Source organism: Gobius niger (genome assembly GCF_951799975.1).
Source record: "Gobius niger genome assembly, chromosome: 6".
In the NCBI taxonomy this organism is placed as follows: Eukaryota; Metazoa; Chordata; class Actinopteri; order Gobiiformes; family Gobiidae; genus Gobius; species Gobius niger.
In genome coordinates, this window is record NC_136857.1 from 28,996,965 (window position 1) to 29,024,380 (window position 27,416).

The window sequence follows — 27,416 nt, forward strand, 5'->3', positions numbered from 1 at the left end:
AGCTCCCTCAATCCTGCTGCTGGACATGTACGTCCATATAATCCGAATAAAGCGGTAGTTTCTTCTTCCATCACCGTCCCTGTTCTCAAATGTCCTCCGGGTCAGACGTGTCCGTGTCCGTTCCTAGGATAGTTGGTAGATCAACCAGTTACAAGTCATGAGAGTCAAACGTCATACACACATCAACCAATCACCTTAACCTGACCCTGCCCTAGCCACGAGCCTTAAGGAGAGTGGGCTGGTGCCTCATCTTAATACGTCTCTGATTGGATGATGAATGTCCACCGTTTACCAACTATCCTAGGAAAAATATTTTTGCCTCCCGTCCTCATTTCCCTCCTTGAAGTTTGTTTGTTTGTTTTTGCAAATGCATTTCACACAAACAATTCAAAAGTCACTCTTGTAATGTACTTATTTGTTGCAAGTACGGGGAGACATGGATGAGACGGCTGTAACTTTTAGCTGCGTTTATTCAACTCTGCAAAGACAGAAGTACGGGTAGTGACAAGGGGCATAATGCAGGTGTGACTTTCACACAAAAAACACACATGACATCCCTCTTTCTCAGGAATAATCTGAGAAGGATAGTGCAATATTGTGTATTTTTTATGGGGTTCCATTTGTGCCAAAAATAAGTTGCTGAAATATGTGTCGATATAGTTGGTCTATGTCATTGCTATGTGTCTTTGGTCTATGTTTACGGTGTACATGTTGTTTGACATGTGTATGTAGCTTATGTGTATATTGCGTATGTGTATGTTGCATATGTGTTTGTTGTATATGTAGTTGTTGTATATGTGGTTGTCGCGTATGTAGTTGTTGCATGTGTTTGTCGCAGATGTGTGTGTTGCATATGTAGATGTTGTATATGTGTTTGTTGTATATGTAGTGGTTGTATATGTAGTTGTCGCATATGTAGTTGTCGCATATGTGATTGTTATATATGATGTAGTCTGCACATTACTTCACAGCCTGGGAGTGTTCACTGCCGTTGCTCTTTGTTGTTGGTTCATGTTGTTGACATGTATGTTGCTGCCCCCTGTGGTTAATTCATGTACTTGTCTGCACATGCCCTGACTGTCATTGGTCACTGCCATGTTTCTCTGCTGTTGGTTCATATCGTTGGTCACTATTAAAGTATATCTGTATATAACTACATATACAACAAACACATATGCAACAACTACATATACAACAAACACATATGCAACAACTACATATACAACAAACACATATGCAACAACTACATATACAACAAACACATATGCAACAACTACATATACAACAAACACATATGCAACAACTACATATACAACAAACACATATGCAACAACTACATATACAACAAACACATATGCAACAACTACATATACAACAAACACATATGCCACAATTACATATACAACAAACACATAAGCAACAACTACATATACAACAAACACATATGCAACAACTACATATACAACAAACACATATGCAACAACTACATATACAACAAACACATATGCCACAACTGCATATACAACAAACACATATGCAACAACTACATATACAACAAACACAAATGCAACAACTACATATACAACAAACACATATGCAACAACTACATATACAACAAACACATATACAACAAACACATATACAACAAACACATATGCAACAACTACATATGCAACAAACACACATGCACTTATGCAACAAACGCATAAGCAACATCCACATGTGAAACAACACTTGGCAACAACATGTACACCGTAAACATAGACCAAAGACACATAACAATGACATAGACCAACTATATCGACACATTTTGCAGCAACTTTTTTTGGGCACAAATGGAACCCCATACAAATGGAACCCCATATTTTTTCCTTTTTTTTTGACGAGTCTAGGAAGGAGAGGTTACTAGCACATCACTTCCATATGCCGTATGGTTCATGCCAGGAAACGGTGCCATCCTGACTTCATCTCTGGACCGTAGCTCTCGTGCAGCTCTCTTGTCGTAGTAGAGTTTCTGTGTGCACTTGGTCTTGTCCAGAAGGTGTTTAGCTTGAAGAGGGTCATAGCTCATAGGTTCCTGTAGTGCACGAGCAGTAGGCAGTTTATTACGTGGCCTCCTGCCCATAAGCAGCTGTGCGAGTGACAGTCCAACTGTGGCATTAGCGGCAGTTTAGGAAGTCTGTTTTGGAGATCAGCACACTTGTCTTCTTTGGCTCCGTGAGTCCCAGTATGGCTGAACTGGTATGGGCACTTCCCTCATGCGGTCTGGCCAGCCTTGGTGAACGACCTGTAGAATGCTTAGTTCATCTTAAGTGCGTTCCTGAAGCTCAGCGTATTTTTCATCACTTACAGAAAGGAAGCTTAGCATCGAGACACACTCTAATGAACCTGCCTCAGGCGTTTGTAAGACAATTGTGCTCTGGACAGTGTGTGTGGAAGCTCCCAGTGGTGTAGTCTACGTGATACGCAGGTATACGCCGTATAACCACTAGAAGGCCTGCAGAATTTCCGTATAACCACTACAAAGTGGGAAAAGATACGTATCACTCATTGGCACAGTGTTATTTTTGCGTTTTCTGTCCGTTTGGAGACCAGCACAAACTCCACCACAAACTATTTCCTCCCCTGAAAACGAGAGATCACAGGCTCATCCCTCTCTCTGTCCCTACCGACAGATCGACTGTTCCCTCTCAGCTGTGCTCGTGCGCAATTGCGCACAGCTCCGGTGCACATGAGCACAAAATAAAACCCGGCCTGAGAATAGCTCATAATGACAGAGGCTTATTAACCGTCCTCACGGCGCTGGAGGAGTCGCGTACGTCTCATAGACACTTTCCCTGTTCATCCCCGCTCTGGGAGTCCACAACGCCGAACGCTTCTCTCCCTCCCCTGCAGCCGCGCGTGAGAGCGGCTTTGGGCAAAGGCAGTGACAGGTGCAGGCGGGAAACAATCTGTATTACAAAGCGCTGAAGTCCACGGGAAAAAACGCGTAGACTGTTCGAAGTGTGCGTTTTACTCTCAGACACTGAAACTGTCCCTTGACAGAGACTGAAAAGTGGATGTGCCCCGCCCACAGCGCTGACCGAGCCACGCGCGCTCCTGTTCATAAAAAAAATGTCCTAAAAGAGTCGTTCTCCAGACGCAGCGCACATGGTTTTGTGTGTGGGGGAGTTTGCAGGCCCAGAGCCCGGTGGTTGACTGGTGGAGGGGTTGGTGAAAGCTGACTAGGCTTTATTCATTGAAGTTTTCATTTTGGCTTCAGTCCCACAGCCTTATAGTCGAGCTACAGCCTTTGAATTTCTAGAACATTCCTATAGGTCTATTGCTTGTTATTTCAATAACATTTATATTCACAGTTTGGTTTATAATCTATTTAAATCTCTGATATATTTAATATTAGTAATAGTATGTGACGGGCTATTCTTTTCAGCGCATATAATTGGCTACCCCCCACGCCTGCTAAAAAATACAGTATACCCACAAGAAAATTGAAGACTACACCACTGGAAGCTCCATGTCTTTTCCTCTTCTGTACTTGACAGAGATGTCATAATGCTGAAGTTGGGAACATAATGACCTCAATTCAGGCCCTGCCCCTCTGTGTGAGAATCACTAACCACTAAACCACTGAGACTGGGATTTAGGACGACTACTAGTCTATTTCCCATCTTTTCAAAATGGCAAATGTTCACATTCTCTCACCTCTGGTTCCTGACCCACAGTTTGGGAACCGCTGATTTAAAACTGACACCTGCACCTGACGGTTATTTCTGTCTGACCACTGAGAATTAGCCTGAGTGTGAGTAGCCCAACTCATTTTAGACTGTGCACATTGGGAGAACCAGAGTTACTGTGAGTAACTGCACGCAGGAGAACCGTGTCGATTCAACTCTTCTTTGAGACAAAAAGGCCACGGACAGTGTAACAACACCGTAGTATGACTGAGATGTGGGGGCCTTGCAGCTGCTGGGGCCCTACGCAACATGCATAGTTTGCCTATAGGAAAAAACGGCTCTGACTTTTGGTAAGCTGTCTGAGTGGGGCGTCGATCTCACTTAGGTTAGGAATAAACTTTGATAAATTAGTCACGAATCCCAAGAAGCGACGCACACCCTATTTGTTTGTCGGTGGCGGCATGCACCTTACAGCCTGAGTTTTAGCAGAGTCTGGCTTTAGTCCCTCAGCTGTGATCAAATGTCACACATAAAGCATTGCTGTTCGGCGGATGTGGCATTTGTTGCAAGTTTTCAACCTTTTTGAGGATTTCATCGTGCTCCTTCATGAGGATATCATCCATGATGCCAGTAGCTCCGCTGACGCCTTCGAGCATTTGGTCCATGATGCGTTGAAAAATCTCAGGTGCACATTTTACACCAAAGGGTAGTCTCAGCCTTCTGTATCTCCCTATTGGGGTGTTGAATGTCATCAGGAAAGATGACCAAGTGACTGGTAGCAGTTCAGTGTGAGTGTGTTACACTTTGCACCTGTATCTGTATCAGAAACTGCCCTTTTTGAGACACAATGTCAGTGTTTACTAACCACTTATCATCTGCCATGATTGCAACTTGTACTGCATCTGTTGTCAAGTTTATGTCCAAGATTTCTTCATCACTTGTGTTATGTTACTCCACATTCACTGCACTCACAGAGCGGCTGTGACAAACTGATGCCCAGTGATTTAGTTTGTGGGATCACGAGTATGTTAAGCCTTTTGCCGGACACTTTCCCTGGTTCCATTTATTTTTTGGGTCTTTTCCACATTTTGAACAGTTTTTAGTTTGGTTTTGAACACTTTGTCTTTGTTGGGCGGGCTTTTCCTGGGCGAGACTGTATGCCTTTTTATTTCGTGCAAAGGCTTGGTTGACACTGTTGACATCTGTGCATCCTCCTCTCGAACAATTTTCATTTTGTGTTTGCGACATTTGAAACTGTTGGGGGATTTCTATTGTTTTTGCCAATGTCAAGTCTTCACCTCCTTCACCTTCACCAGTAGCCTCTCTTGGACACGCTTTTCTTTTACGCCCACAATTATTGCGTCAATCAACATGTCGTCGCCATCAACATGGTCACAGTCCAGTAGTAGTAGCCTCAAATCTTTCAAAAAGAGCTTATTTTTTCCCGGTCTCACGTAGCCAGCAAACTTATCCAAAGCTTTGACAGGGTCGTCTTTCTCATGGTGTACCCAGTCAAGCGGCTCTCCTTTGTTCGCCAATCCACGTAACAATCCAGCCCGCCTTCTGTTCGGGTTCCAGTGCAGACAGAGGATGCGCGAACACGACACTAACGTGGCTACGAAACCTCTGAAACTCCTGATGTAAGTCCACTGCATCCCAGTCCATCTTTGGGTGGTCGAACTGATTCATCATGGTTGCGTGGGTACTGTTCTTGACAGTTTTCTGACACCAATCTAATGTAACCTCTTAAACGTGCTGTGGACAAGGGCGGGGAAACGAGCCCCCTGGTCTGCACTATGCTCGTATGTTAAGTTAGCAGAGGGTTTCCCTTTGAAAATAGGCAGGTAGGTCTGGCTACAAAAATGAGCAAAGTCAGAAGTAGTACAACAATGTATATCTTTTTATTTTACAGTTATTAAAAATAGGTTATTTCTTTCAAATGTACAGTATTTTCAAGCACCCACACTCCAGAAAGTAAACATGGACTAGTTTAACAAAAATAAGAATAGAATAACAAACAAAACTGCAAACAAATTAGTAACCCAAACCAAAGTCAAAAGAACAAAATGATAAACTAAATCCACATTCACAGCCTAAAGTGCTTGGTTTCTAAGTGCTAATGTTTACGTGGAAAAGTGCATTTCTATGTTAAGAGGCAGGGCTATGGTTCATCTCTAAGGCAGCTTTGTTTCTGCGACTCGTCAGTAACCCACCCAGTAACTGACAAAATTCACTCACACTAAAAAAAAAGGGAGAGCACAATTTAGAGCCATAAATTGGGCAACAAAGGCCAACTTATATACACCCGACTATGGCCAAACCGGGGCTTCTGGCGCCTTTACAGGAGAGGCCAGTACCAGCCAATTCTTAAAACACCATGCGCCACTCGAACCCACGGCCCCGAGACTGAATGCTGCACGGCGTTCACAGCTTTAGTGCTTTAGTGCATTACTAATCAGGGCAAGCGGAAGTGAACACGCAGGGGAGACGCACCTTGGATGGTGCGTTCACTGCAGCACCCCAGTTGGACAAATGACTACCCTATACATTTACCCACAGTGACCCGGTCACACTAATAAAGGGACCTCCCACATTCTACTGTCCCCTGTGCAATAAGCTCCAGGGAAAATGAGGAAACAGGATTATTTTAGAACAAGACGCAACGCTTTAACTGTAGATTAAAGATGAGTCCATATTTAAAGCAGTACTAAGTAACTCTTGTTCCTAGAGGCCATAAGCGCAACTGCGGGTGTCGTAGCAAGTTGCGAGTAATCGTCCGTAATTGTCCGTGAGAGTAAATACTACGCTGACAGAAAAGACAAAGGGAGAGAGGGATATTGTACATCCAATTACACAATGGAAATATTTTTTTTCACTCAATCTTGGCTGTAAATACTGTTTAAAGTGGAGCCAGCCCACAGTTAGCTTTGCCCGTAAGCCTGTTAGCTTCTACTTTGTGATTCTATTATTGTGGCAGTCAAGTTGCAAGTGTGGTTTTCTGGCCAGAGACACCAGGGGGAGATGAAAAAACCCCAATCATCCCATCAACACTTGTATTACCCCCAGAGGGACTACGGAAAGGATTTATTAAGGTAAACAAGTTACTTAGTGTAATGTACTTATTTGTTGTAAGTACGGGGAGACATGGATGAGACGATTGTAGCTTTTAGCTGAGTTTATTCAACTCCGAAAAAAGACGGACGAACCGTTAGTGAATCCGTGTACCTTTCGATCATTAGTTATTCCGTTTCAAAATAAAATCAGAAAAACAACATTTCCATTTGTTTTTTGTTTTTTTCCCTTTCTAAACTTGAATTAGAAAAAGAAATCTTGTATACGTCAATGTCAATGTGCTTGTTTTGGTTCTAGTTGTTTTAAATTCCCCCCAAAATTATGACGTTACTATTATTTCGTTTTATTATTGTTTGCGACACCGGAAGTGAGGATAGACCTCAGCTCAGAGCCGCTCCTACACTTGTTTGGAAAGTTTTATGCAGATACTTTTTAAAAATTGGGCAACACATGCAGAGATCAGAGATGCTTTATATTACCACGGACGGAATGGTTGCTCAGAAATAATCGTGAGGAGATTCTGCTTGGAAAACGACCTTAAAAAGCTGGGCAGACACTGTGAGTCTCTGTCATGCAGTGTACAGGGGGCTACGAGCCACGAGTAGCTGCTAACGACGAACGTACGAGTGAAAACCGCACGGTCACAAGGTTTTCAAACATGTTTATTTTCATATTTTTTGCGAGTCGTGCGGTCCTGGCCCTGTGGCAGCGACACTGAAGCCGGCGGAAAGCAGCGCGAACACGGGGAAATGCAGCTGCAGGCGCCAGGAGGAGAGGACACATGCGTTATCAGTCCCGTCGCCAGACGTCAGTCTTAAGGGGGGCATATGAAATCCACGGGGGGCACATTTACTATTAAATACATATTTTCATATGGTATTCACGCAGCCCTGGCGCACACTGATCATTACTTTAAACATAATCAACAGCAAATATGACCAGACCAACTACAGCTGCAACATGAGTCCTCGTGGCGGAAACGTCAGTACAGTTGCAGGTGACGTTTCTCCGAGTTGAACCTCCTCATCAACACATCCTTCTACTCAAACTTGAATTTATGAGAGTGAGGTCCTTTTCAAAAGCAGCTGAATGAGCTGGGCCTTGTCTGTGCAGAATACTGCGCCGATGCAACGAAAACACGTTTCTGAGTGTGGAAAACGACCGGACTCTGGGGCTGTAGAACGAGCGCCTGCACCCCCACACTCCCACCCCCCTCACCACCGTTTTTGGACCATGAATGTGGCTCGGTCAGTGCTTTGGCCGCGTCCACTTTTCAGTCTCTCTCAGCTTCACTAAAGCTCCAGTGTCTGAGTGTAAAACGCACACTTGGAACGCGGGGTCTTTTCGGCGGACTTCAGCGCTTTGTAGTAAAACACACACGAGCACCTGTCACTGCCTTTGCCAAAAGCCTCTCACGAGCCGGGACGGGGACATGAGCATAAAGAGGCCGACATCGTGGACTCTCAGAGCGGAGGATGATCGTTAATACTCCTCTATCATATCAGCTATATTTTATTTTGTGCCCAGACAACACGAGAGCCGTGCGCAATTGCGCACGAGCGCAACTTAGAGGGAACCGTGCCAGAGAGAGAGAGAGAGGGATGAAATGCCGCCGGTCCCCTCTCTCGGGAGGAAATAGTTACTTGTTGTGGAGTTTGGGCTTGTCTCTACTCGGGCAGTAAGCGCAAAAGTAACACGGCGCAAATGAGTGATACGTAGCCTATCTTTGCCCAGTTTGTAGTGGCTTCTCGTGGTTATACGGCGTATACCTGCGTATCACGTAGACGACACCACATCTGTGTCTGGGGGCACAAGCATCTTGGGGGACGGGCACGGCCCCCTATGGCCCCGCCCATAGCGACGGGTATGCGCGTTATTATATATTTTTTTATTCCTCTTTGTCACTTTAGTTGTGCATGATTACTTTGCAAAACAAAAGTCACTGCTGAAGTGGGGTGGACGGAGAGAGGAGTGGCAGAGGGACAGTTTGGGAATGCACGACGGGAAAGGGTTTTAGAGCGCGGCTCTGGGGAAACAGAGAGAGAGAGAGAGAGAGAGCTCCCGAACGCTCCCAGCACCAGCTCTCCCGGGCCATGGGAGAGAAAAAGGCGCGTGGAGTCCGTGAGTGACGAGGCGGCTACAGGAGCCCCGACACTCACATCTTCCACCTGTTCGCTCAGCTCCGCTCTTGGCCGCCTCCGAAGCGTCATCACCGCGCACTGCCTCCTCCTCCTCCGCCCCGGTCACCTCGGCTGCTGCAGCTCCACGAGGAGCTCAAAGTGAGCAGCAACGAGTTTGAGAAATAAAAGTCCTAATGACATAATAAACAACGGTTACAGAGGAGATCGCGTTGAAGCTCGACCTCTTTTGTTTGTTTTTGTTTCCCTCTTGCGCGAGGGAGAGAGAGGCAGAGAAAAAGTTACTCATCATTTCCAGTAGCAAATCAAACCGAAGCAGAAGTGAACAAAATAACGGAAGTTGTTTTAGCAGTGTTTGTTTCCACTGCAGAGCAAAGAAATTGGTCAATATTTTATTTAGAATTTTTTGCCTTTTCAATTTAATTTAGAAAATGGAAATACAATAAAACAACCACATAATTAGTTTTTCTGATTTTATTTTGAAACGGAATAACTAATGATCGAAAGGTACACGGATTGTAGTGGCAAGGGGCATAATGCAGGTGTGACTTTCACAATAAAACACACATTACACTTAGTACTGCTTTAATTGCAAGGCAAGGCAAGTTTATTTGTAGAGCACAATTCATACACAAGGCAATTCAAAGTGCTTACAATACAACACACTATATTACAGTAATATTCATGAAGCTTATTAAAGATAGTGCACACGGGATTAGTTTTTAATATTTCATGAGTTACAGATATAGAGTAAACATGAACAAATCAAACATGGATTTGAAGATTTTAATGATGATTTATTCACAATAATAAAAGATAATAGAAAATCTTACAAAAGTAAAAATTGTTTATATCAACGGAGACACTGTTGAAAATTGTGGTTAAGCTCACAGCCCAATAATGTGCTGCTGCCTGGGTCGCCTATGCCCAGGGCCCTGTAAAAGAATAGTTCGATTCCCACCTGGACGGGGCCTTTCTGTGTGGAGTTTCGTCTGCGTAGGTTGGAATGGAAATTAGCCCAAGGCTAAATGTTCATTAACATGCACTATCCCGAGCAAATAAACCACTAAACTTAACCAACTGCATGCCTACGATCTGTGCCCCTCTGCTGCCCCCATGTGGGTGGGTGAGGATTTGCATGTACACTTGGTTTAAAAAGTTGAAGCTGCTTGATTCGGCTCCGCACCAATCACAAACGGAGCTGTGTGGGGATGACAAGGTCGGGGATACACGAGGTATCTGATGCTAACACTAAACCAGGACTAAACTAGAACTGGAGTCGACTCAAAAGAACTTGTAAAGCTCTTTGTTGAACTAGGAGTGTTTTTGAAATGTGCTCAATACAGTAAACAGGACTTGTCTTCAGCTCTTGATCTAAAATGTGGCGTCTAACGATGGTAAGACTCTGTCGGAGCGAGAATGGAAGCAGAATGTCTCAGTGTAGTTTCAGAGCTGTTGTCCAGGTCAGTGAGAGGACACAGTAAATGTCAGGTGTGGACAGGGCTGAGTCTGGTCCATGAGCTCCCTCTGTCCAGGATCAACACTCAGGACAAGGTCTGGTTAGTCCTCCAGCTGTAAAGAGACGACACACACAGTTATTAGACACAGAGGGAAGAGAAACAGTCATTTAGCAGTCATTTACACACTATTCAGTGTGTAATAGTCTGGTGTTTCGAAGGATGGTTTAAGAAAATGAAATGTATCCCGTTTGATGACTTTTTCCAACATGTTCCAGTGATTTGTGACCATCACATCAGTCCCAGGTCGACGTGCTGTTTTACAAACCTTGTAATAATGGGAGTAAGGACTGAGGAAGCTGCAGTGACCAATCAGAGCAGACTGGCCTAAACAGAGTCCAACAGTCCTTATGTTTTGTCCAATGGAGCCTGAGACAGGAGGCTGGACTGCAGCATCAGGAGGGGCAGTTTGGGACTGTTTCATGTGGATTCAGCAGAGCCACATTCACTGAGATCAGCCAAACCAGACTCTGCTCTGATCCACTCCTGTTCACTACACTATAGTATATACTCACTGTAGAAACTCCAGTCGACAGTGAGGACTCTGTTGGAGTTCACGCAGCTCGTGGACGTCTGAGTCCTTCAGGTCGTTAAACCACAGATCCAGTTCTGTCAGATGTGAGGGGTTGGACTTCAGAGCTGAGGCCAGAGAAGAACAGCTGGACTCTGACAAACTGCAGCCCCACAATCTGAATAAAGAATAAATGATGTACAGATGATGAAACTATTAGAATGTATTGATTGTAACATCCAGAAGGTCCATGATGTTGTCACAGATGAGGAAGAGGAGTGCAGTGAAGCTCTAGTGAACTCTATGAAGCCCTGGTGAACTATATGGCTGAGGGGTTTAAGACAGAGCTAGAAAATACTGGTGGCAAAACAAAAGTCACATTCTGGCCCAAAACTAACAATAAACACGTTTGTTACACCATCCGAATTACCCTTAGTCATTAAATGACTTTTACATGGTGGTTTTCTTTGTCATGTTGTTAGTGCAATGCAAAAGAAAGAGATTATGCAGCAACTTGTCAGATTTCATCCAAAACACAGAGCCAGAGCCCTTTCTTAACAAAGCTGTTGTTGTTTAAGGCGAGACACTGCAGGTGAACAAGGAAACAATTTAAATGTAGAGATTTGCCTTGATATATACTATGCCTCTCAAAAGTACTAATACACCTTAAACTTGTGCACATTGTCATGTTTACAACTGTTTACAACTTGTCATGTTTTTACTGAAAGTTCACACACAAGGAACAGACAACTGTGAAGTGAAAGCAAAATGATACATGATTCTATTTCATGATTTTATTTTTCAAAAAATAGAAAAGTGAAAAGTGGGGCGTGGACAAGTATTCATACAGAATTTTTCCGAGAGCATTAAATTGCCTTTATAACATTCCTGATGACGGCAGATTGTTCACACCTTGCCCTACCCATTAAATAGAGGCCACCTGTGTGTAATCTACTCTCAGTATAATTTCAGCTGTTCTGTGAGGGCCTCAGAGCTGTGGTCGGAGTGTATTGGTCACTAAACAACATCATGAAGGCCAAGGAGCTCACCATGTAAACGTGACAAAATGTGCAAAGGTTCAAGGTGTATTAGTACTTTCGAGAGGCACTGTAAGCAACAAAAAAATAATCAGAGGGAATAATGGATAACTTGTTTAGATTTTAAATCTGTCAAAATTAAAAGTTGGCTTGTTTTTTTGGGGGGTTCAAAGCTCAATAAAGCTGGTGGGAATTAGATCCCTCTGAAAAAAACGTATAAATGTCATGTCCAAGATGTGAAAGTTCAGAGTGTGTAGGATCTACTAAAGTGGAGAGAAAACAGCCCCTAAAGTTCAGTAACACGTGTGTGAGAACATGTCTCAGTCTTTCATAGCCGTGTCTCGCCTTAAGCACCTGCAGAGCCTCCACAGATAGATAGACCTTTATTGTCCCACAGGAGGAAGTTCGTTTTCACAGCCTCCACCACACCACACACACATCACAAACAACTCCATTAGGGCTGCAACGATTAATCGATAAAATCGATTAACTTGATTAGTAAAATGCTTCGAACATTATTTTCCCGCTTCGATTACTCGCTTTATTAATATTTCTCATTAAAACCGTTTGAAACGGGGCCGCATAAGTGCCCGGAATTGAAGTGGCGCTTGTTTCCGCACATCCGCTTCTCAAGAGCGCAGCTCTATGGTTGTTGTAAACAACAGAGCGGAGCTCGCTGTGCTAAACCTCATAGCTGGGCAGAGCCAGGTAGCGGAGCAGAGAACCAGGCTGTTGTAATCATCAAAACACGGCTCAAACAACAAGAAACTCCGTAACGACAGGCGAAGACAGGACGGAGGCGAACGAGGCGAAAGGACACCGCTCCCCCCGCTACCGCCACAGCAATACTGACAACTGCATCAGTGATGATTTACTATCAGGACCATCTACACTTTCATCACTTTCATCCACTGTTACTTCAAAGTGTGACATAAGGTAAGGTAACGTCTCTCCTTTCCCCCTTACCAAACACAGACTTTTACATCCTACTGTATCTACTTCTCCGTTGCTGCAAAGTTTTTGCGCTAAATATCTTTACGCTGTATCTACGATTTAAATTAAGATAAATAAATCCACAGATCTAAATAGAGTGACCACCTGTCCCTCCTTTGACTGTCCTGCAGAGCCATGTCGTTCTCTGTTCCTCCATGCTTAACAGGTTCCACTTTTTTTATTGAAGCCGACCTCATGATTTTTTTATCATTATTTTTTACATCCAAATGCTTTGTAATATATCTGTTGCTCAGTGTCATTTACGTTGCAATAATAAAAAGGTGTGTGTGTCTTTTTGTGGGATTAAAATGCCTGATCTATAAAAAAAATAATAATAATAATTTCTCTGTCCTTCAAAGTTCTGCCAAATTGTCCCACTGGTCTGTTTAAACTATTTAAGGCGGTCACACTATTTCAAAAGCAGAATAAAACTCCAGCACAGTCACACTGTCTCATCTGTACTTTAAAGTTTCTCATATCCATCCTTTCATTGCTCACAACAAATACATTTATGAACCATGCAAACTGACACATTAATCCCTGCTATAGCAATACTATGACAAAAATAATTAAAATGTTTCTCCTCTTTTAGGAAACCCTTCTGGTTGCGATCCCAGCAAAGAAATCAATTTCAAACATCAAAACATTTCAAGATGCTGTCTCCAATCAGGACCTACTTCACTTGAATTAGAATAAAAGTACTCATTTAAAAGACACTATGAAGCTGCTCTCTCTCCTCATCATGGACATAAGGACCGGTGTCTCTTAATGAGAGTGAAATGTTGCTGCTTTTGGGACAAAGTGACAAGAAAAGAATAAATAAATGCTATTTCTAGCAGAAAAATCCTTTGTTTAAAACTGTTTTTTATTATCCGATTAATCGATGCAAATAATCGATAGATTAATCGATTACTAAAATAATTGATAGTTGCAACTAAACTCCATGTTACAAATCCACATGAGGACCAGCCAAAGATTACAGACTGTTTAAAGCAGCTATAGCAGAGGGGACAAAGTTTGAGCTGAAGGAGCCGCCTCTGCCTCAGAGTCCTGTAGCTGCAGCTTGAAGGCAGCAGGACAAAGCCAGTGTGGAGAGGGAGGTCAGAGTCCAGGGCAGAAGCCTGACTAGCAGTATTAGAAATACACACCGGTGTACAAATATACACAGGTATATCATGGATGGTTTGATATATTATTGTTTCTGTACAATCATTTAATATGAAGTCTCTTCTGTGTTTTGTCTGATAAATACAGAGACTTTCTTTGTCTCTGGTGCAGCCTCCTCTTCATCCACAACAGCGTGTGCTTTTCTGGATGGACTTGTGTTCATGACTGAGGTAAAGCTGTGGAACATGTCCAGTGTGTGACAGTAAGAGTGAACTGACCCCAGAGTCTCCAGTCGACAGTCCAGATTCTGCAGGAAATCACACAGACGTTCCACTCCAGAGTCCTTCAGGTCTGGGTTATAGTTCAGATACAGGTGTCTCAGATGTGAGGGGTTGGACTTCAGAGCTGAGGCCAGAGAAGAACAGCTGGACTCTGACAAACTGCAGTTTTCCAATCTGAATAAAGAATTAATGATGAACAGGTGATTAAACTATTTGAATATATTGATTGTAACAAGGGCTGGGCAGTTAATCGAAATTTAATCGAAATCGCAATCTCTCCTTTGTCAATCTCAATAATGGTCATGGGACTTTACAATGACAGGTATAAAGCCATTTCTTTGGCACAAACAGTACCTAGTTTGGGGGTTTGGTCGAGACAATGGAAGAGTTTTCTGCGTTAAATGAGACTTGATGAAAGCATTTGTTTTTGTTTGAGCTTAGGTTTTGAATAAACGATATATAAAAGATAAGAAAGAAGAATATATATATATATATATATATATATATATATATATATATATATATATTAGTGGTGGGCCGTTATCGGCGTTAACGCAGCGAGACTCTTATCGGGCGATAAAAAAAAAATATCGCCGTTAATCTATTCTCAAAGCTGGGTTGGGAGCTGGGCCTATACTCTGCGAGCTATGATGACTTTCACCGTGATATTTTATGCAGGGCTTAAAGTATTCCGGCCTGAGGCCTCTGGCGCAAGCAAAGTGTATCAGACTGCAAATTATTTGTCCGGTTTTTCCGCGCATTTGTGAAAAACTCGCCTTTCCCGCACTTCTTACGGTCCATGAACACATCTCACGCGCAGCCTCGCTGTTACGTGATTCCTCTGAAACCAAAACAACTGCCACGCGGATGCTGGAGCTACTTTTGTTATGGATTAAGTTTTGCCAAATGGACGCTATGACCAGACGAGTGAGAATCGGATAAAGACGCGAAGAGCAGCAGGTTCTACGACTGATCCACAGTGAGTTTATTTACTTATTCTGTGAGTACAGTCGGGCTAACGGGGTCGCATCACCCACGCTAAAATAAGCACTTGACAGTGGCGTGAACGCGCACACGTGTCAGTGCGGCCGGTGTTGACCCACTGGACACAAGCTGAAAGTGGCTCCAGGGCATTGTTTTACAGCAGTTTTCCTTTAGGCTCAGTCCCAATAGCTCCAGCCAAATCTAACCAACAGCCTGATTAACAAACATGTATGACACTTAATCCTTTACTTACTAGATTATTTTCAAAAATATTACACTTTACATTTTGGTCTATACTTGTATTTTACCTCCCATATATTAAGTGTTTGCACTAATTGGAAATACATTAGGTCCAAATGCAGAGTAAATGTGTAATAAAAAAGTTAAATAAAAAATATTGGCCTAGGCTACATTGCCTATATACAGTAGCCTCTATCTAACGTTTTTCTTTTTTCTTTTAAAGTACCAATAAGAGTTCCATTAAAGTACCGGATCGATAAGGAGTATCGATAAAAGTCCTGGTCTAACGCACCACCAACTCGTTCTCAAAGACTTACTTTTAGTCATTTTTTGGGTAGCACACATATTCTGAATGGTTTCGGCAGAATTCAAGCGAGCCATTTTAATCTAGATTAATCAATATTAATTTTAAAAAATGAATCTATGCCCACCTCTAATATATATATATATATATATATATATACTTGCACACAGTTAACCCCGGTTCTTACCTCCCGTTGGGGAAATGGGCTGCCAGTGTGGGTCCTTAGGCAAGACCCTTCACGCTACTGCCTACCTCAATGATGAGAGACAATGAAATGAATGACATGCCGGCTCAGACATCGCCCGGCCAAACAAGGTCTGCGTCAGGTGCTGGGGAACCAGAGCACCTCGATGTAAAATGGGCTACTGGAACAAGGCGGAAATGGGCGAGATGCGAGAACAGGGCTCTGATGGAATGCTACTACTCCAGTCACCCTAGTCAGAGAGGCTACATGCAGAGGATGTGGGAGAAATGGTTACTTCCAAACTCACGGCGAAACAACTAGTAGCTCAGTGTTCCAAGCCTTGGCCAGCCGCCTAAAGAGATACACGAGAGACAACGAAGCCAGATGAGTAAATCGTCTGTTCGCAACTCAACCAGCGAAAGTGTACGCACAGTGGCAGGGTAACAATAACAGAGCAGACCCACCCAGGCTGGAAACTGAACAGTACTGGAAAGGCATATGGGAGAAGGAGGCAGCACACAACAGTGATGCACAGTGGCTGGTGGCTCTGAGAGAGGACCACAGCAACCTCCCTGAACAGAATCCAGTTACCATCACAGTGGCAGACGTCCAAGAAAGAGCTTCAGGTATGAAAAACTGGACAGCACCAGGCCCTGACATGATACACGCCTACTGGCTGAAGAAACTCACGGCACTCCATGAGCGCTTGGCAGCACAAATGAACCAGCTGCTGAGGGATGGGAATCACCCTGAATGGTTAACCGAAGGGCGCACAATCCTGATCCTGAAGGATCCCTCAAGGGTACAGTCCCATCCAACTATCGGCCAAAAACCTGCCTCTCCACAACGTGGAAGCTCATGTCCGGCACCATAGCGGCTAAGATAAGTAAGCACATGGATCAATACATGAGCACAGCTCAGAAGGGAATCGGTAAAGATACCAGAGGTGCCAAACACCAGCTCCTGGTAGACAGAACAGTCGCTCGAGAATGCAGAACCCGACACACTAACCTGAGCACTGCCTGGATTGATTACAAGAAGGACTCAATGCCACATACTTGGATCATTGAATGCCTGGAGCTATACAACATCAACAGGACCCTAAGAGCCTTCATTGCAAACTCGATGAGGTTGTGGAAAACCACCCTTGAAGCCAATGGCAAGCCACTTGCACAAGTCTCCATCAAATGTGGCATATTCCAAGGAGACGCCCTGTCCCCACTGCTGTTCTGCATAGGTCTGAACCCCCTCAGCCAAATAATCAACAAGACTGGCTTTGGATACCGACTCAGGAATGGGGCCACCATCAGTCACCTCCTCTAAATGGATGACATCAAGCTGTACGCAGTGTTAATTTCTTCGACAAAAATATATTAAGTCTTAATTTTAGTCAAAGTGATATTTTTGACGACTAAAATTGGACTAAAACTAAATTAAAAGTTTTTCATGAGACTAAAACTATGACTAAAATGTCCAGACATTTTAGACGACTAAAATAAGACTAAATAAAAATGAAAAGGAGAGACTAAAATCATCCAAACTTCTAATGACAGTCTGAAAGAGCCTCAGATCATGTAAATTCTCTGCCAAAGGATCAGCTCTGAGCTTTGTTCATGAGGAGCAGCTCCATGAAGCAGAGGACCTGGATTAAATATGATTATAATGAATATTATCAATGTAAAGTCGACTAAATTAGTCTTAAATTTAGTCGACAAAATTGACATGCAATTTTAGTTGACTAAAACTAGACTAAAATTGAAAAGATTTTTTCGACTAAATCTCGACTAAAATTAAATTACATTTTAGTCAAAAGGCTAAGACTAAGACTAAATTAAAATATGTTGTCAAAATTAACACTGGCTGTACGCTAAGAATGAGCAAGACATCGACTCACTGATCGATACCACCCGGATATACAGTGCAGACATTGGGATGTCATTCGGACTAGAGAAGTGTGGGCGGATGGTGACTAAGAGAGGGAAGGTTGTCCACTCAGAAGGGGTCTCACTCCCAGAAGGAACAATAGCAGACATTGAGGACAGTTACAAGTACCTCGGAATCCCACAAGCAAATGGCAACCTCGAAGTGGTGACAAGGAAAGCGGCTACGGCCAAATACCTCCAACGAGTAAGGCAGGTCCTAAGAAGCCAGCTCAATGACAAGAACAAGTCCCGGGCAATAAACAGCTACGCCCTGCCAGAAATCAGATACCCTGCAGGAATAATAAGCTGGCCATAGGATGAGATACAGACCACAGATGTTAAGACGCGAAAGCTCCTAACCATGCACGGAGGGTTCCACCCCAAATCCAGTACCCTGAGACTGTAGGAGGCCGAGGACTAGTGAGCGTGAGAGCCACTATCCAGGATGAAACATCCAAGATCCATAAGTACATCAAGGACAAGGCTCCGACAGATGACGTACTCAGTGAACGTCTCAGACAATGGGGAACAGAAGATGAGGTGCTGGAGGTCCCATCATGGGAGGACAAGCCCCTGCACGGCATGTACCACCGAAACATGACTGAAGTGGCTGATATACAGCAATCCTACCAATGGCTAGACAGAGACAGACTAAAGGACAGCACAGAGGCTCATCATGACTGCACAGGAGCAGGCCTTGAGCACCAGTGCAATAGAGGCCCAGATTTATCACACCAGACAAGACCCCAGGTGTAGACTGTGCAAAGAGGCCAATGAGACAATCCAGCACATAACTGCAGGGTGTAAGATGTTGGCAGGGAAAGCTTACATGGAGCGCCATAACCAAGTGGCTGGTATAGTGTACAGGAACATCTGTGCAGAGTATGGGCTGGAAACCCCAACGTCAAAGTGGGAAAAACCTCCAAAGGTGGTCGAGAATGACCGAGCCAAGATCCTGTGGGACTTCCAGACACAGACGGACAGAATGGTAATGGCGAACCAACCGGACATTGTGGTGGTGGACAAAGAGCAGAGGAAAGCCGCTGTGGTCGACATAGCAATGCCAAGCGACTTCAACATCAGGAAAAAGGAACACAAGAAACTAGAGAAATACCAGGGGCTCAGAGAAGAGCTGGAGAAAGGGGGGCACTCGGGGCAGTGACCCCCAAACTGGAGGAGTGGCTCCAGCAGATCCCAGGAAATACATCAGACATTCTCGGTCCAGAAAAGTGCATCAGTATGGGGGAAATAATCGTGATTTTTATTAAAAAAACGCCCCCTAATTGTAACAGAGGCTCATATGAGATTGTGCTGACGACCTGATATTTCAGTTTTCATTCAGTGTCAGATTCTGTCTGAGACAAACCTTTCTCTGTTTTCAGACACTTTGCATAAAGCCATATCTTCACTAGTTACAATGATGTGAATTCACCAGATTTCACTGGATTTGAGCCGTTTGGACAAGTTTAAAAGTATTTATTTGAATATAATCTCCTTCTCTCAGGGAGAAGATACAGGGCCGACTCAACATATGAAAAACTCCACTCTTTTCCATCTTTTAGATCAAATGCTGAAACTGGAATGTGAATGTGAGCATTAATGATGTGGGAATGTTTCTTATTTGATGCTCTCTGTTAGACACATTTCAAAAGAGTCAATAAAGTTCATGGTGTTTGGCCTCGTTCATCAGACTGGACAGGGACTTACTTCAGAGTCTCCAGTCGACAGTTTGGACTCTGGAGTCCGTCACACAACACCTTCATTTCAGAGTTCACCACTGAGTTATTATTCAGGGCTAAATGTTTCAGGTGAGAAGGACTGGACTTCAGAGCCGACGCCACCACTTCAAGATGAACCTTTGAGAGTTTAAAGCCTGAAAATCTGTAAAATAACAATTTAAAAGTAATTAAACAAAGCAGAGCTGCTGCCTGTGAGAACAGTGACACTTTTATAATCAGAACAATATGGTCCATGTTACAGCTTTAATGTTCCATCTGGACTTACAGAGCCTTTCTGCAGTTCCTCACGGCTGGGACCAGTCTCAGTCGTCCTTCCTCTGATGTATTGTACTTCTGTAGGTCCAGCTCCTCCAGGACGTCCTCTGACATCTGCAGCATGTAGGCCAGAGCTGAGCACTGGGACACAGACAGTTTCTCTGATCTGTCTGACTTCAGGAAGTCCTGGATCTGCTGATGGAGCGAGTGGTCGTTTAACTCAGTCAGACAGTGGAAGATGTTGATGCTTCTGTCTGGAGATATGTCCTTTGTGTTCATCTTCTTCAGGTTGTTGATGACTCTTTGTCTTGTTTCTGAGTCGATCTGTGATGGACCCAGAAGAGCTCCCAGAAGCCTCTGGTTGGACTCCAGAGTGAGGCCGTGGAGGAAGCGCACAAACAGGTCCAGGCGGCCGTTTGGACTGAGGAACGATTCTTGGAGGTTTTTTGTAAGAAACCCCTGGATTGTGGTGAATAATTTCTTGAGTATGTTTTTGTTGTTAAATGTATGAATGTGGTAAACAGCTGCCAGAAACTCCTGGACGCTCAGGTGGATGAAGCAGTAGACTGATTTGTTGAAGACGACACTCTCTCGTTTGAAGATCTCTGTACAGAGTCCTGAGTAGACTGAGGCCTCGCTCAGGTCCAGACCCACCTGCTGCAGGTCTTCTTGGTAGAACATGATGTTTCCTCTCTGCAGTTGTTCAAAGGCCAGTCTCCCCAGCTTCAGGAGGAGCTCACAGTCGGCCGGAGTCAGCTCTGGGCCGCTGCTCTCCTGGCTGTACTTCCTCTTCCTCTGCGTCTGCACTAACAGGAAGTGTGCGTACATGTCGCTGAGGGTCTGGGGCAGGGGTCCGCTCTGCTTGCTTCTCAACATGTGGTCTAGGACGGTGGCTGTGATCCAGCAGAAGACTGGGAGCTGACTCATGTTGTGGAGGCTGCGGGACGTCCTGATGTGGGAGAGCACTCTGTCACACTGCTCTGAGTCTGTGAACCTCTTCCTGAAATACTGCTCCTTCTGTTGGTCAGTGATGAAGCCCCTGACCTCTGTGAACCTGTGCACACAGCGCGCAGGGATCTGATTGGCTGCTGCAGGTCGGGAGGTGATCCATATAAGGGCAGAAGGAAGCAGAGAGCCTCTGATGAGGTTAACCAGCAGCTGGCTGACCTCTGACTCCTCTGTGACCTCAGAGATGAGCTCACGACTGAAGTCCAGAGACAGCCTGCTCTCATCGAGGCCGTCACAGATGAACAGGACTTTACTGTGGGCCAGAGTCTGAGCTGAGAGCTCCTTTAGTGATGGGTGGAACACATGTATCAGCGTCAGCAGACTGTAGCGCTGCTCTCTGACCAGGTTCAGCTCTCTGAAGGACAGTGGCACCACCAGCTCCAGCTCCTGGTTCTCTGAGCCCTGGGCCCAGTCCAGAGAGAACTTCACAACTGAGAAGGTCTTCCCCACTCCAGCCACGCCGCAGGTCAGCACCACTCTGATGGCTTTGTGCTTGGAGGGTAAGGCTTTAAAGATGTCCTGGCACCTGATTGGAGCGTCATGGACAGTCTTCTTGGAGAGAGTCTCCATCTGCCTCTCCTCATGTTGGGTACTGACCTCTTCACTGAGGCCCTCTGTGATGTACAGCTCAGTGTAGATCCTGTTCAGAGAAGTTGTAGCTCCTGTTTCATCTCCTTCAGACACACTCTCACACCTCTGCTCCAGAACGCTCTTATAGGAACCTGCACACACCATTACACAGTTAGAATGAAGCTCAAAGTCCAGGGCCTGAAGATGGTTCAACATATACAGAGAGAAACAAATAAGTGTTCCATGTCCAGTTTTGGTGTGAACAGGTCTCACTCTGTAAAGTGCTGTGGAGGCTCAGTCCTGGTCCACACTGAGGACAGGACTGTGTTGAACTGCTCTGGTCCCAGGTGGAAGACAAACAGTGTCTGCAGAGCCAGTATCCACAGCTGGAGGAGACTGGATCCCTCAGGACGCTCCCACAGAGACAACAGGACAATGGGGCCGGACCAGGACTCTCTCTGTGGAGACACACATTCACTCACTGGATCTTCATGTGTAAGTCTTTAAATCTCTGTTCATCAATAAGAATAATGTTCATATTGTGTGAAAATGATCGGTCATCAGCATCTGTCTAATTTCACATTATAGTTCAAAACTATATAACTATATAACTTGTAGTTCAACAAAAACAACAGGAGAATTTAATCTCAAAGAAAACCTAAACTAAAACAAATGAAATATGGTTAAATGGGAACTGTTGTCCTCCTGATTGTCAACCAACGTACCTGTGTCCTTATTTTATGTTTCTGGTAAGCTAAGGGTAGCACTTGGACCACTACAGTGACATTACAGGCCACTATTGCTCTTCATAATGAGAGTTTGAAATAACCGAGGCACCGGAGATTTCCGGTTTGGCGTGTGCGCATGCGTCGGTGGTTTCGTTGCCAGCTCAGGCAAGCTCTTAAACAAATGCAGTTTTAGCTGACTTTAAAAAAGTTTCTCTTAAACCTCAGGGTTCACTTTCGTTTTTCACGTCGTGTTTACCTGGATCTAAACCTTCACAACTTTTAAACGCTTCCTAACCTCAGCATGGACTTGTGCTAACCAGCGGCTGGGTAATGGCTACACTCAGTCCACGCCCAGTTGTGGGGACTGTGCTGGTCTGAGCTAAAGATTCGCTGATCTGGAGCAAAGGATTTCCATGTTGTTTAAAATCTCGGACTCCGGAGATAATCGTGGGCAAAACTGAAACCAGTTCCACCAGTGCTCAGCTCGCTGACACGATGCAGTCTTCCGGGAATGTCTTCAAAGATGCTACCTGTCCACGTCAGCAGGCCGCTTCCGACCATGTCCCCGGCAGTGTAAACTACTGGCTCCAAATCGATGCTAAGCCCAAACGTCCGACTCGTTTGACCCACGGAAGTCAGTCCCAGTCAGCAAAGCTCTTCGTAAGTCTGCCCCCCAGCACGCGGATGGCGTAGCGCTGGAAAACAGATTCGACATCCTGGACAACGAGAGTTTTCCCCCTCTGCCCCTTGTCACTAGCGCAGCTGGGACTCACTCAGTCCGGGACCCCCCCTCCACGACTTTCGCCTGGCATCGGACCGCCAGCTTAATTCGGTCAGACACCACGGTAGTCTGCTCTACGCCCCAGCTCCTGGTTACACGGACAGATCACCACCTCCTGCAGGCTTACACCATGAGAGCCAGTTACCGGACTTGGGCTGCCCACAAACATCATGTGAGTGTGGTGCGAAGACACTGCCCGTAGACTGAGGCGACTTCACGCGCACCTCGAGTCCGAGCACCGGTGATGGGCCAGGGGGTTCCACCGCCTCCTCTTCTCGCACGCCGGGGCCGAGTGCCCGGGATGAGCGGGGTGCGCTCTTACTTGGCGCCCCGTCGCGCTGGCTTGGTGGACTATATAAGCGCTCCCATTCTCGTTCGCTCCTCTTTGCCCCACACACTCTTGCGGGTTCTCTGTGTTGGCCGCCTTGTCCTCCAGCTCCAAGTAGATTCCAATCTATGTCCAAATTCCTAAAATAATGCTTTAACGCAATATCCGTTCACTAAGCAGACGCTTTGTATTACTTTTTAGTGCCGCTGTTTGCCGTGAGCTCCGCAACAGTGCGGACCGCACCGTTGCGCTCTATCGCTTGGCACCTTTTCTGTGCGCGCAGTGTGACGCCTTCATAAAGGTAGCTATCACCTCAGCCCATTCACTTGTCTATGCGGACTTCCAACAGTCTTAAAAGTCACTACTAACCAGCGCTTTGGTTATAGCCACGCTGCAGGCCTGGCCGACGGCTTGGCACTCTGCTCCTCCATGTCAATCAGCCTTGGTCTGTGCGCATCAACGCATCTTAAGCGGTATGTTTTTCCTTAGATTGGCACCACACTCCAGACCGCTAACGTGCGTCCATTGTTTATGCCTTGGGTTTTATTTTAATCACTAGAGCTCCTTTTAACCAAAAGGTATTTTATTAATGAACAATTGTAAATACACTGAATACAACTGAAATGAAATGTTTTCTACTAATGCAACATAAAAGTTTGTAAACTAAATGGAACCGGTGCCTTGAATTCAATATACTTACTTGCAAGCCTCTAAACTGTAATACTCTATTTCCCCAGGAAGTCTGGGGTGGCATTGTTGGAAAGTCTATACCTGTTTTAAGATTATGATTATAATTTATTGTCTGTTAACCCCTCAGCTGCCACACTTGGTGCGTCTATGATCCGCAACGTGAGGGTGATTAACGGCCACACCTCCTGCCACCCAGGTGATCTCGTGCTGAACATCAATAACTCTGCCCCAAACATCCTCCAAAATCACCCTTCGTTTCACTCATCAACACCATCAAAAACAACAACAAAACTTGCATAGTTTCCGGACCATTCTCTGCGCCCCGTTTTGGGAATGGAAAATTTAGTAGAGTGTGGCTGCTTCATCTGTTTTTAAAGACCTACTGCGCGAAGAACAACATCCCATCAGGAAACGTTATCTTACCCTGAAGTGGCTGCAAATTTTATTGATGTTTTAGAGAAATGTCCTCCTCTTGTTTTCCCTGCTCCCCCTGATTTTATTGTTTAACAGCAAATTACGGTTCGCCCTGGACACAGTTGCTCCAAGCATTAACATAAAACACATTCCTCCATGGAGAAATGAAGAACTTAAAAAACTTAACAAAAATGCAGGGTGGTCGGAGAGGAGATGGAGGAAGGACAAAATATACTATAAATTATCAAATGTTCTCTCTGCATCAAAAAATATTCAACAATGCAATAAGAAATGCACGCAACTACTTTTCTACTACTACTTTTCAAATCTAATCAGTATCCATAAAAATAACCCCAAAATGTTGTTTTCCACAATCAACCATTTATTGAACCCGAAATTTAACAAAACCCATTTTAAAGTGTCTGACTCCCTTTGCGACACGTTTGCAGACCACTTCATGAGGAAGGTGGACACTATCAGATGTAATATTTTATCCTCCCAACATAATATGGTTTTAAATGCATCTGGGTGTCTGCCTTCAGAGCGAACACTGGACAGTTTTGTCCTGGTTAATGCTGACATGCTTGATAAAGTTTTCTCCTCAGTGAGGCCCACCACATGTCTTTTGGACCCGGTCCCAACGCCGTTTTTTAAAACATTTTATGGATCTTTTAGAGACGAGCTTTTAACCATCATGAATTGCTCTCTTCAGACGGGGGTCTTCCCTGCTGCCTTTAAAGGGGCGGTGGTGAGGCCCCTGCTGAAGAAGAGCAATTTGGATTTCAATGACCTGAACAATTTCAGGCCGGTATCCAACTTACCATTTTTAAGCAAAATTTTAGAAAAACTTGTTTTTACCCAACATAGCAATTTTATTACTGCACATAATGTCCATGAGAAATTTCAGTTTGTCTTTGGGGTAAACCCCAGCATCGAGACTTTAAATGATTTTAAATGATTTTAGATTAAATTATGATTCTAAAATCATTAATTTTAGAATCATAAGCGCTGCCTTCGATACAGTCGACCACACTATTCTTTTAACTCGTTTAAAACCAATCGGCCTCTCCGGTGCTGTACACAAATGGTTTCTATCTCACAGATATGATGTTCATGGTAAGTGTGGATACCTGCTCCTCTAAGGTCCATAAAATTACATGTGGTGTGCCCCAGGGTTCGATTTTAGGCCCAGTGCTTTTTAACCTGTATATACTCCCTCTTGGTGATGTCATCAGGAGACATGGAATCAACTTTCACAGTTATGCTGATGATACACAGTTATACATCTCCATGTCTCCTGATGACACCAGGCCAATAGATGCACTTTTTAACTGCATTTTAGAATCAAATCCTGGATGGCAGAAAACTTTCTCCAGCTGAACCAGGACAAAACTGAAATGTTAATCATCGGTCCTGAGGCCCAGAGAGAGAGACTTTTGCCCAAACTACAGTCACTGTATATTAATCCTTCGTCACAGGTGAAGAACCTGGGCGTGATCTTTGACTCTGAGCTGGCGTTTATTCCACACATTAGCCAACATAGTCCGCCCCATTCTCTCTCGGGCCAACACATATTGTTTTAAATGTTGCAATCTGTAAAGCACTTTGTGAAAACCTTCGGTATGAAAAGCACTTTATAAATAAAGTTTGATTGATTGACTGACCAAGCAAATTCTTTATGTCCTAAAGGTAAAATAAATGATATTAGAGCCACTCACAGCAGAGTCTGATCAGATCCAGCTTCAGGAGTAAACGTTATGATAAAGTCCTTTGACCTGTCGCTCTTCAGAGACTCACAGCTGAACTCTGCTCTCCGTCTCTGACTCTTAGCTCTGAAAAACAGGTTTGTGTCAATATATTTTTGTCTTAAGCAAATTAATAAAATGATTTTAGAACTGGAGTGTGTTTGCAGTCGGCCGTTCATGATTTTTGATAAACAAAATGCAAACAATTCAGTGTTTCAGTGTATTTTTGCATTGAGATCAGCAAAGTCCTACTTAAATACAGAACCATCTGAGAACATGAAGAATTACATTTAAATTCAAATCATGAAATGAACTGTTGCAAAAATGTTCAAGTTTATCATTTGCCTTTTGTAAAATCTTCTTTTCTTTGAAGTTAATTCATCATGGCAACATACAGTGCCTCTCGAAAGTATACATACACCTTGAACTTTTGCACATTTTGTCATGTTTACAACCCTAAACATAAAGATTTGATTTTGATTTTTTTACTGAACGTTCACACGCAAGTAACCGACAACTGTGAAGTGAAAGCAAAATGATACATGATTCTGTTATTTTTCAAAAAATAGAAAACCGAAAAGTGGGGCGTGCATAAGTATTCATACAGCATGAATGAATACTTTGTGGAACCCCCTTTTGCTGCAATAACAGCAGCAAGTCTTTTGGGGTTTGACTCTACAAGATTTGCACATGTAGAGACTGACATTTTAGCCCATTCCTCTTTACAAAACAACTCAAGCTCTGTCAGAGCGTTTGTGAACAGCAGTTTTCCCATTATTCCACAGACTTTAACTGGGCCATTCTAACACATTAATATGTTTTTATTGAACCATTCCATTGTAGATTGATCTTTGTGTTTAGGGTCATTGTCCTGCTGGAAGGTGAATCTCAGCCCCAGCCTCAGTTCTCTTGCTGACTCCAGCAGGTTTTCCTCCAAAATGTCCCATGTCCCCAAAAAGTTAAATTCTTGACTCATCTGACCAAAGCTCCTTCTTCCACATGGAGCTGTGTCTTCCATATGACTTCTAGCAAACTTCAAACAGGATTTCTTATGGCCTCCTTTCAATAATGTCTTTCTTCTTCCACTCGACCATGAAGGCCAGATTTGTGTAGATACGACTTATAGTTGTCCCATGTACAGATTCCCCCAGCTCAGCGGCAGGACTTCACAGCTCCTCCAGAGTTATCTTGGGG

General features: G+C 44.1%; 1 protein-coding gene across 21 annotated transcripts in view; it reads right to left on the reverse strand.

Moving 5' to 3' along the window:
• Nucleotides 1–27,416, reverse strand: part of LOC306964092 (NACHT, LRR and PYD domains-containing protein 12-like) — a 188,364-nt gene that overhangs the window by 111,584 nt on the left and 49,364 nt on the right. For 16 of the 21 annotated variants that reach the window (XM_079557962.1, XM_079557966.1, XM_079557968.1 and 13 more), the window contains one exon: nucleotides 14,328–14,504. The exons of the other annotated variants lie outside the window; for them this stretch is intronic. In XM_079557962.1, the coding sequence (XP_079414088.1) occupies nucleotides 14,328–14,504 (177 nt within the window). The remainder of the gene's footprint in view (nucleotides 1–14,327; nucleotides 14,505–27,416) is intronic. 21 annotated transcript variants of the gene reach the window in all.